General features: G+C 38.6%; 1 protein-coding gene across 1 annotated transcript in view; it reads left to right on the forward strand.

The window, feature by feature from the left end:
• Positions 1 to 12,064, forward strand: part of DNAH7 (dynein axonemal heavy chain 7) — a 271,651-nt gene that overhangs the window by 161,782 nt on the left and 97,805 nt on the right. The window contains exons 41-43 of the mRNA XM_029934194.1: positions 2,967 to 3,839; positions 5,828 to 6,057; positions 10,035 to 10,365. Coding sequence (XP_029790054.1) covers positions 2,967 to 3,839; positions 5,828 to 6,057; positions 10,035 to 10,365 — 1,434 coding nt within the window. The remainder of the gene's footprint in view (positions 1 to 2,966; positions 3,840 to 5,827; positions 6,058 to 10,034; positions 10,366 to 12,064) is intronic.

Raw genomic sequence — 12,064 nt, forward strand, 5'->3', positions numbered from 1 at the left:
GCAGGAGGCTCTAAGTCTGGTAGGCCACAGGGCAATAGAGATAGCTGGGAGGTGGAGTGGAAGAGAGATGTGAGGGAAGGATGGCGCTGACTTCAAGAGTTAATTTTGTCAGTAGCCAAATCGTGCGCTAGGAAGCATCTAGCTTCCTCCACTTTAGGAGCTTCACCCTGATATTCCTTCTGCCTAGAACACCTTTCCCCCCATTATCCACAAGCCTTCCTACTTCCTTAAGGTCTCTGCACAAATATCCTCTTTCCATAGAGGCTTGCCTTGGGCCATCTCCACCTGCCATAGCTCTTTCTCCTTTGTCTCACTTTTTTCTTCATAAAACTGAACATCACTTACCATTGCCTGTATTTTGGCTTATTTAATGTCTCTACTAAAAAAGAAGCTTGGTGAAAGCAGCATCGTTACTTACTCTCTACTTTTCTCAGTGCCTGACACAAGGCAAGCATGCAGTAAATATTCTTGTGTGAGTGAATAAAGGGAGGAAGAAAGGCAATCTTACTATACATAACATGTTTCATCAGTTGGGATTATACATGCCATTGCTTTCTTCCAATCATGGGAACAGTTCATATATGTTATTATATACTTAAGGTATGTGCCATTACTTTTTAGCCTTTTTCGAATCTTATACTATCTTTGATGTTAGATTATTACAATGGATGTTGAGCTCTTGGGCCATTAATGAGATTCTTAATTTAATAACTTGTAATTTTTTTGAGAGAGAGAGACACACACACAGCATGAGCAGGGGAGGGTCAGAGAGAGAGGGAGACATAGAATCCAAAGACAGGCTCCAGGCTCTGAGCTAGCTGTCAGCACAGAGCCCCACACGGGGCTCAACCCCACAAACTGTGAGATCATGACCTGAGCCAAAGCTGGACGCTCAACCGACTAAGCCACCCAGATGCCCCAATAACTTGCAATTTTTCATGACTAATTCATATAACAATGAGTTTAAGTCCTCGATTCAAAATCTTATAATAGCACTCTACTTTATTACAAGGGATTACAAATAAAGGTCTGGTGGCCCATAAGATCTTATATGCCTATCTCTTTCCTGGCTCCCCTCAGGCTGCTTGCTTCTCTCACATTCATTCAGCCTTCACCACCAGCACAGGCCTCCTGGGTATTCTCTCTTCCTGGAATGTTCTTCCCCCAGATACTGATTCTGTAGGCTGGCTTCCTACTGCCTTTTGTCAACTGTCTCCTCCTTGATGAGGCCCACATTGACCACCCTCTTGAATGAACCACCACAGGCTCAGACCTCATTAACAGTTCGAGTCTTTCTTGACTTGCTATATTTTTCTTCTTTTCATATCATTCATCAGCATCTAACATGCCATATATAATTTATTTGTTTTATTTGTTGTCCATCTGTCTCAGATAGCAGACAAGCCCCATGAGGGCAGAGTTGCTTTTTATTATTTTTTTGTCATGGATTTATCCACAGTCTGAGAACAGGGCTAGGCACATTGTTCTCAACATTTCAAAAAATATGAAGTGATTGAACTCAACACTCTATTTGGGCTTTGTTTCTATTCACTCATAAAAGATTTCCTGAGGGTCTAATATATGTCAGCTACTACGTTAAGCATTCTTTTCCTTTCCAGACCCTTTCACCAAACTAGAGGACCTAATATAATTTTACTAAATAGTTTTTAAAGATATGAAACTGGCTTACTAGTTTACATTTCTTTGGCTTTTCCATGGCTTTCAAACGTTAGCATGCATAACATCTGATTTGCTTGTTAAATACAAATAGTCTGCACAAGTGACCCAAGGAAAAAATAAATTGGATTTCCTCAAAGTTAAAAACTTTCATGCTACAAAGAACGCTATCTATAAAGTAAAAAGATAGCCTATAGAATGGGGAAGAATCTTTGCAAGTCATATATCTGATCAGTGTCTAATATCTAAAAAGCATAAAGAACTATTATAACTCAATGATAGAGGACAAATAACCCAATTTAAAAGTGGGCAAAAGATTTCAATAGACATTTCTCCAAAGATGATATACAGATGGCCAGTATGCACACAAAATGATGGTCAACATCTTTAGTCATCAGGGAAATGCAAAGCAAAACCAAAGTGAGGAATACCTCACACCCACTAGGATGGCTATAATAATAAAAAACAAAAACAGGTGAGGATGGTGGAGGAATCCAAGCCCTCATGTACTGCTGTGGGAATGAAAAATGGTGCAGCTACTTTGGAAAGCATTTTAGTAGTTCCTCAAAATGTTAAACATAGAGTTAGCATATGGCCTAGCAATTCTGCTCCTAGCCATGTACCCAGGAGAACAGAAAACACATGTCCACACAAACACTTATACCCAAATCTTGTTAGAATTTTTCATAATAGCCCAAAGTTGGAAACAGCTCAGATATACATCAGCTGATGGATAAGCAAAATTTAACATGTATATACAGTGGAATTTTATTCAGCCCTGAAAAGAAATACTGATACATGCTACAGCATGAATGAACCTAGAAAGCATCATGCTAAATGAAAGAAGTCAGACACAAAAAGGCCACATATTATATGGTCCCATTTATATGAAATGTGCAGAGTAAGAAAATTTGTAGTGACAGAAATAGATTAATGGTTGTAATGTAATGCAGTGCAGGTATTACTATTTCCTTTTCATACGTACAGAAGCTGATGCAGACAGGTTAAGTAATTGCCCCCAAATGCCGGAAGTTTTGCTGACAGAAAAATGCATTGCTTATATGTTATGTGTATTAGTCTGCTAGGACTATCATAACAGATTACTACAGTTCGTCTGAGCCTGGCCTTTGGTTTGTAATTATGAATACAAATTTTTAATAAATATGGGGCTATTTAGATTTTTTTTTAATTTCTGAGAGTACTTTTTATATTACTTGAGATTAATATGTAAATTAAACTACAAAAATAGAAGAATCCATTCCTTATGCTGCTTCTCGATTATCATACAGGTCCTTAGAGTGTATTATGATCGCCTTCTGGATAATGCAGATAGAAGTTGGCTTATCAACTACATTAAAGAAATTTTGAGAAAATACATGGATGAAGATTTTCATGAGCTTTTTCAAAACTTAGATTTTGATAATGATGGAATAGTAGAAGAAGACGACTTGCGTAGCTTAATGTTTTGTGATTTCCATGATCCCAAGAGGGAGGACACCAACTATAGAGAAGTTGCAGATGTGGGTCGTCTTCGGATGATAGCAGAAGTTCACCTAGAAGAATACAACAATATGAGCAAAAAACCCATGAACCTTGTCTTATTCCGATTTGCCATCGAACACATCAGCAGAATCTCCAGGATCCTGAAGCAGCCTCGCAGCCATGCTCTTCTCGTCGGTGTTGGAGGGAGCGGAAGGCAGTCTGTCACTAGGTTAGCTGCCCACATGGCTGATTATTCAGTTTTTCAGGTTGAAATCTCCAAAAGCTATGGCTCTTCAGAGTGGCATGAAGATTTAAAAGTCATCTTAAGGAAATGTGCCGAAGGTGAAATGCATGGGGTTTTCTTGTTTACAGACACTCAGATTAAAAGGGAGTCATTTCTAGAAGATGTCAACAATCTGCTGAATGCTGGGGAGGTTCCGAATCTCTTTGCATTAGATGAGAAGCAGGAGATATGTGATAAGATGCGTCAGTTAGATCGCCAACGGGATAAAACCAAACAAACAGATGGAAGCCCCACTGCTCTTTTCAATATGTTTATCGATCGCTGCCGCAACCAGCTGCACGTGGTCCTCGCCATGAGTCCCATTGGAGACGTATTTCGGATTCGCCTTAGGAAGTTCCCTGCTCTTGTTAACTGCTGCACCATTGACTGGTTTCAGGTATTGCCATGTAAATCTTAGCTAGACTCTAGACATGTTGTATCTTCATCATCATGATGACTGACTTTATAGACTTCCCGCCCAAAATGTAGTTTAGCAGAATTTTCTAAACTACAAGAATTTTCTAATTCAAGAAATCATCATAATAGAAGAAAACATTTTATTCTTTATAAATACCGTCACTAACTTCAAAATATTATAGAAGGCTTTGGGATAAAGTTGGGTATCAGTCAGGGTCCTGACAGGGAACAACATGCTGGAAGGCATCACTGAGGAAAGCTGGGTGAAGGCACTGTTCACGGAGGTGTAGGTAGGGGTACAGGGACTGAGAGGAGATGGTGGAACAGTGAGGAAAGGGTGGGGCATAGTAAGGAGCTGTTACTACAAGTTGGGTATAAAGGGACGTAGGGAGGAAAGCGTGTCACCGGAGCTTGGAGCTGTGAAGTAGGACTGCCTGGTGGCAACAGGAACCCAAAACCTAGACCTAAGCTCCTGCTGGAAAGGAAGGGAAGATATAAATATGCCTACTTCCACCCTCCAGTCTCTTTCCTCTAGCCAAACCCAACAGGAAGTCAAAAGGAAGAAAGCCAGAGTGACACTTTTGGTAATAAACTTCAGCAGGAGGAAGCACAGATCAGATGAGATAAGAATGTGTGGCGGGAAGTTTGTGGGCTGTGGTGGAAGTCCTATGAGTGCAAGCTAACATGTAAGCATTTTTGACCTTGGGAAGTTGACATGGCCCCTCTACTGCTCCATTTCCTGCTATGACTGTTTCATGAGAAACATATTTATGCAACTCTTTCTCAATAGCAGGTACTATTCTAAATGCTGGAAGCGAAAAAGAAAATGAAATAGATGAGGCTTCTGATCTCCTTGAGCTTACTTTCTAGAGACAGACAAATTAGCAGAACATCATTCTGTTAACAGGGTAGCATATAGGGTCTAAAAGACTTTCTGAGTAGGTGATCTTTACAAGGAAACACAACAGACAAAAAATGCCAGCACTGAGAGGACCTCAGCATATCTAGAGAAGGCAGGGGGCTGTGCAAGGAATGAGTGTGTCAGGTAACATGGCGTAGCAGGTGCAGAGTAACTGAGGGGAAAGCAGCAGAGGTGAGGTCAGAAAGGTGGGAAGAACCTGACAGGCAGAGATTTACAAGTTGGTTTTGGATTTGAAATATACAGGGAAGTCTTTGAAGGATTATAAGTTGGAGAGAGGAGAAAATTTATATTTTGAAAAAAAAAAATCACCCCAGCAGCTGTAGAAAACATATAAGCAGGGAGAACAGTTAGGATACTGTTGGAATAATCCAAGCAGATGAAAACAGAGTCGAATTGGGGTGGTTGTTATGGATGTAGGAAGAGAAAGGATTTGGAAGATACTGTAGGGTCAGTGCATCCAGAACTTGTTCATGGGATGGGTGGAAGGTTAAGGAAGAGGAGCGTTACCAAGGATGATTCCTGCATTTTGGCTAGAGCACCGGGTGAATGGTGGTGTTTACTAAATTGGGGAAGATGGCAACTCTTTGCGGGGGAGATAGGAACAATGTTTTATACTTGTTGGAGATATTTAAGGAGGAGTCAAGGAGGTAGTTCATATGACTGGAGTTTAGGGGAAAGGTTAATAACATTTACTTCAGAGAATTATTGGGAGAAATGATGAGCTAATACCAGTAGGATGCACAGAGAAAGGACATTCTGTAAGTTTAGTTCTTCCCTCTTCCTTGCTCCTACAATACTCGCGAACAATTTCTTTAACCTTGGAGCAAGCCATGAAGAGTTAATATTACCTGCACTAGCTACCGGCTCCCTGTCCTAAGCTTGCAAGTGCTTGTGGGGGGAAAGAGGAAGTTCCTCATGTCTCTCCTGCCCCATTCTTCATGTGTTGCCCTCCATTTCAAACACCCATAAATCGCAAAGGCCTGCGGTAGTAACAGACTTCCACCAGTCACTTTAATCAAGTGCTAAAGCATTTATCTTATATTTAGTCATGGCCTGAAGATGCACTCCAGGCAGTTGCCTCACGCTTCTTGGAAGAAATTGAAATGTCAGAGAAAATACGAGAAGGCTGTATCAATATGTGTAAAAGCTTCCACACTTCTACTATAGATTTATCAACATCCTTCTATGTTGAACTTCAAAGATACAATTATGTGACTCCTACCTCTTATCTTGAATTAATCTCCACTTTCAAACTGTTGTTGGAAAAGAAAAGAAGGTAAGAATGAAATTTCACATTTCTAAGTAAGCGATGGTGGCTTAAAAATATATGTACAAAAACAACATAGTTGTGATGTTAAGGATTTTGTGTATGCATATACATATATGTGAACTTTGCTAAATCTTTAAATGATATATTCCACAGACATTTGTAGGATAGGGTTAAGGTCTGATGCATTGTCTAGCATAGACCAGCATTGTCTTAAGTGCATAATCATATTCGTTGAAAGAATAAAGGTGTGCCTCTCAGATCTGAGCTAGGACTCCAGGACCCTTTGACAATGATATTGAGTAGACTCCCATAGAAGAAATTGTTTTTGTAAGTAATTAGATAATAGGTAGAGCTGCAGAGTAACTGACACCCAGAAACAGCTACTCTGTATACCTAGCCAGCTTTCCTTCTTTAAACTCTCATTTGAAAACATTGATATAAACATCAATCAACTTAACATACTGTAGAATGTCAATGTGAGTTCTTAATGTCATTGGGGGGGACTTGTAGATGCAAAAATATTATTCAGAAGCTTCTTTGATTCTATAAAATAATCTATTATAAAATGTAAAAACTTTATCTTAAGCTAGACAACTAGAAGTTTAGAAATTTTAGTGATCTGCCTTCTAAGGGAGACTTTAGCTAATGTTTGGTCATATTCAGAAAGCTATTTAAATAAATTTTTTATGTTGCATTTATAATTTTTAATAGTTTTTGTTTCCCTTTGAGGTCTGACTTAACAAATCAAACTTTGCTAGGTCCTTAAAAAATTTCTAAAACCTAGTCAGTTAAACTAATACATAGGGTGACAAGTTCTTTTAATTGTTTGAATATTATCTATTAACTGTGAGATCTTTTTACTTTACAACAGAAATCTACCTTTTGCTCAATTACACAATTTATATTGGACTGTAAAGTTGATCTGTTAGCCTAACAGATCAAATTCTTTTTTATTTATTAAAAATATATACTTAAAACACCAGCATGCACAGATTTCATGTCAAAAAAATATGAACACGAAGGTTAATGTTTGCATATGAACTATAGTTCGTTGTAAATCTTCTGTGCTGACCCACGATGTCAAGCATTTGGAAGCACCTGTTCCATACTGTCCAGTGTGATCCTGGTAGAACAGTCCTTCAAATTGACCGTGCCTATGGTAACACCCTCTCCAGCTGAGTGCTGGGGCTTTCCTGCACATCACAATTCATGCCCCAGGCTTGAATCCTACCATTAGTACTTTGTGTATCTACCTAGAGAAACCTGCAACCCCTACGCAGGGCTGCTACGTGACTTGAATGAATCTTATCACTTCTTTGGCTGTCAAAATAATGATCTTTTCATGTTGAGCATATGGTCTTTGACTTAAAGGAATCTTGCTTTTTTTTTTTCTTCTATATTTTCCCATCCAGAAGGATTGACACCTTTTAGAGAATCTGATTAGATTTTGGATATCACTTATATCTCTATTTGATTGCATACTCACAATATTTAAGGTCATCCTAACTGAAAGAAATATGAAAATGAGATAGAAAGTTATAGGAGGATTGAAAGCAATAATTTTCTAGGCATTTTTAATATTCTTCTTTGCCTTCCAAATCTTCCTCTTTTATAAAATAATTCTCCTTTATCTCAATTAGTATCCCCATCCTGTGGTTACTCTTCCCTTAATGGCTAATGCCTTCAGGTGTGTTTAGAGCCATGCACTGTGGTGACCTAGAAGCAAGTCAGCAGGTCACTGCCAGGACACCAAGAGTTTAGGAAATCGTCACTTGGAATGAAAACTCTTCTTGCCAGCAGGAGTGAGACCTTTCCCGTTTTGATCAACTAAAACCAGACTCACGAATAATATGGCATCGTGTATCCAGTCCCCCAGTTCCCATTATGTCAAGTGTCTTGCTGACTCAGAGGGAATCAACAACATATGACAAAACATGGCAAACCCTCACCACTTCTTTTTTTCCTTCCAAGTTTTTATTTAAATTCAAGTTAGTTAACATGTGGTGTAGTATTGGCTTCAGGAGTACAATTTAGTGACTCATCAGGTTCATATAAGACCCAGTGCTCATCCCAAGTGTCCTCCTTAGTGCCCATCCCCCACTTAGCCCTTTCCCTGCCCATGTCCTCTCCAGCAATGGTCAGTGTGTTCTCTATAGTTGAGAGTTTCTTATGATTTGCTCCCTCTCTGTTGTTATCTTATTTTTCCTTCCCTTCCCCTATATTCATTCATCTGTTTTGTTTCTTAAATTCCACATAGAGTGAAATCTTTTGGTATTTGTCTTTTTCTGACCGACACATTTAACTTAGCATAATATGCTATAGTTCCATTCAAATGGCAAGATTTCGTTCTTTTTGATGGCTGTGTGATATTCCATTGTAGATGCATACCACGTCTTCTTATCCATTCATCAGCTGACGAACAATTGGGATCTTTCCATAATTTGGCCATTGTTGATAGTGTTGCTATAAACATTCAGGTGCATGTACATTTTGTATCCTTTGTGTAAATATTTAGTAGTGCAGTTGCTGGGTGGTAGGGTAGTTCTATTTTTAACTTTTTGAGGAACTTCCATACTATTTTCCATAGTGGCTGCACCAGATTGCATTCCTATCAACAGTGCAAGAGGTTCCCCTTTCTCCATATCTTTGCAAACATCTGTTTCCTGAGATGTTAAATTTAGCCATTCTGATACAGTGATACTGTATCAGTATGTACACTGATACTACAGTGAGGTAGTATCTCACTGTGGTTTTGATTTGTGTTTCCCTAATGGTGAGTGATATTCAGCATTGTTTCATGTGTCTGTTAGTCATTTGACATACCCTCACTTCTAAGTGGGTTTTTTTTTTTTTTACCCCTCTGTGGCCATCTTTTTAATGTTCCTCTGGTTACCTATTCCAGCTTGAGCTAGATAAGCTTCCAGCTGAAGAGTGTGCTTCTGCCCTTAGACAGTTTTCAGGTTAGTTTGTTATTTACTCCAACCTTTTTTTTTTTTGAAGATGATTAAAAATATGTGTTGACTTTTTCTTTGAGACATTATGGTATATCAAATGAAACAAATTCAAATGAAACAAATTAGGAGAACCTGAGTAGCTCAGTCAGTCAAGCATTCAACTCTGAATTTTGGCTCAGGTCATGATCTCACAGTTCGAGCCCTGCATTGGGCTCCACACTGACAGTGCAGATCCTGCTTGGGATTCTCTCTCTCCTTTTTCTCTGCCCCTCCCATGCCTGTGCACACCCATGCTTTCCTTAAATAGACAGCTAGATAGATAGAAACAATTATAAAGAAGAAGAATTTCTCAACATTTAATATATAATTATCCAGAGAACATATATGAATGCAGATAAAAAGTTCAAAGCACATTAAAATACTATTATAGCCCTAATCAATTATTATTAACTTATAATCATTTTGTACTAAAAAAGTGTTGACTTTTATTGTCTATCCTATTTGTCATTTTGTCTTAATAAAAAATTATTTCAAGGTATTGAATACTTCTTAAAATACTTTGGGAGCAGTCAGGATCACATATTTTGGGCACTGAAGTCTATTTAAGAGATACAATTGTGAAAAGGTTTTAAGGAACATTAGTGTTACAGGAATAAACTTCCCAAAGTGACTAAATTTAGAGGGTATGCCATTCATGTTGATAAAGAACACTCCTTGCCTTATGCCTCATATGTAATAAATCACAGAATAACTTTTGAATTTCTGTTACATGCCTGCATAGTGGGCTAGGTAGTGGAAATAGAAAAATGAAAAAAAAAGGAAATAGAAAAACAAACAGCATATTTTTGGCTCTTAATCTTGCACAATGCAATGTTCAAAAGTTCATATTTTTTGACATTGTTATATGAAAATCTTTGATGCCACGCCCTCAGTTATGCCGGGATAAAGCCTGAAAAGCCTAAGAATTTTTTTTCCCCTTGAAGGATACAGAACTTGATGCCCAACCTTGTTTTATCTGTTTGCTCTCAGTGAAGTAATGAAAATGAAAAAGAGGTATGAAGTGGGTCTGGACAAACTGGACTCTGCTGCATCTCAAGTAGCCACAATGCAATCTGAGTTGGAAGCTCTACATCCACAGCTAAAAGTTGCCAGCAAAGAGGTAGACGAAATGATGGCAGTCATCGAGAGGGAGTCTGCGGAAGTTGCCAAAACTGAAAAAATAGTGAAAGCTGATGAAACCATAGCAAACGAACAAGCTACGGCCGCCAAAGCCATCAAAGACGAGTGTGACGCTGACTTGGCAGAGGCCTTGCCAATATTAGAGTCAGCGCTGTCTGCCCTTGATACCCTCACGGCACAGGTGAGAACCCAGCCACGCACTCGAGGTGTTTGCCCTTGTGGCCTACCATCTAATCTGTCTCTCCATTAGTCTCCATGTTTAATGCAGTTGAAATCATTTTCAAATTGGCAAAAAAAATTCTCTACTTGACCTGCCAAAAAAGAAATGCATGGGCCTAAGAATTTTGGAGAAGTAGGAGCGCCTAGGCATTTAGTTGGTTAAGCATCCAACTTCGGCTCAGGTCATAATGTCATGGCTCAGGTCATAGTCTCATGGTTTGTGGGTTTGAGCCCTGGGTCAGGTTCTGTGCTGACAGCTCAGAGCCTGGATGCTGCTTTGGATTCTGTGTCTCCCCCTCTCTCTGCCCCTTTCCCACTCATGTTCTGTCTGTCTATCTGTCTTTCTCTCTCTAATATAAACATTAAAAATGTTTTAATTAAAAAGAATTTGGAAGAGAAGAAAGCTGCTTAATTTGATAACCTACCCTGAAGCCTCTGTTCTTTCGAGAACTTTTCACAACAACTTCACAATACAATAGTGGACAGAGGCAAAGTCTTTAAGTGTCTGTTTTGACTGTGAGGTTCACCTTTTCCATATTTAGACACTTTTGTAATTGGTATATACCTTACAATAGATGTGATAACATAATGTGTTAATGTTTGTTAGTACTTTGGGTTTTTATTTTTATGATGCTTAATAATATGTCTTACAATTATACTTTATAATGTCTTAAACTTGATGAAATGTGGTATTAAAAATTTAGATGTCAAGGGTGCCTGAGTGGCTCAGTCAGTTGAGTTTCTGACTTCAGCTTAGGTCATGATCTCACAGTTCATGGGTTCAAGTCCCACGTCAGGCTCTGAGCTGTCAGCACAGAGCTTTGGATTTTATATCTCCCTCTCTCTCTGTCCCTCCCCCTCACACTATCTCTCCATCTGTCTGCCTTTCTGTCTCCCCCCCCACCTCAAAAATAAGTGTAAAAAAATTTTTTTTAATTTAGCTGTGGAAGGGTTTCAGTTAAGAAAGATAAAGATGAATTTTTTTAAATCATGTTGGGAATCATGACTAAACTTTTGGGTAGAGGTAATCAAGAGACCATTAGATCCTTTCTTCACATCTAACTTCATAATAGATTTCAAAGTGATTGAAATTTAAATATAAATAGCTATATTACTATAAAATAGTAGAAAATGCAGGTCATGTTTGTATCATGGAGAGGATTAGGACCTTGAATTTCCTTGATATAAGAGAAATCAGAAAAAAAATCTAAGCAAAATTATTTGTAATATATATGCTCTGGATACTTTTCTGTTTTTTCATAACTAACAAATTGTTGTGGGGTTTTTTATTTGGTAATGTTTATTTTTGAGAGCAAGAGAGACATAGTGCAAATAGGGGAGAGGCAGAGAGCGAGGGAGACACAGAATCCGAAGCAGCCTCCAGGCTTCGAACTGTCAGCACAGAGCCTGATGTGGGGCTTGAACTCCCAAGCTGTGAGATCATGACCTGAGACCTTAACAGACTGAGCCACCCAGGTGCCCCAATAAATTATTTTAAGTTATAAATTTTAGCACCTAAAAACAATACTTTTTTTTTTTGTTATAAACATCATAGAGAAAAGTGTAGAAACACTGGCGGGGGGGGAACATTTGAACTACATGGCAAACAAAAGATTAACATACTTCTCTCTCAAAAGCTCTTACAAGTCAATAAGAAAGAA

Source organism: Suricata suricatta, chromosome 3, assembly GCF_006229205.1.
Source record: "Suricata suricatta isolate VVHF042 chromosome 3, meerkat_22Aug2017_6uvM2_HiC, whole genome shotgun sequence".
Classification (NCBI taxonomy): Eukaryota; Metazoa; Chordata; class Mammalia; order Carnivora; family Herpestidae; genus Suricata; species Suricata suricatta.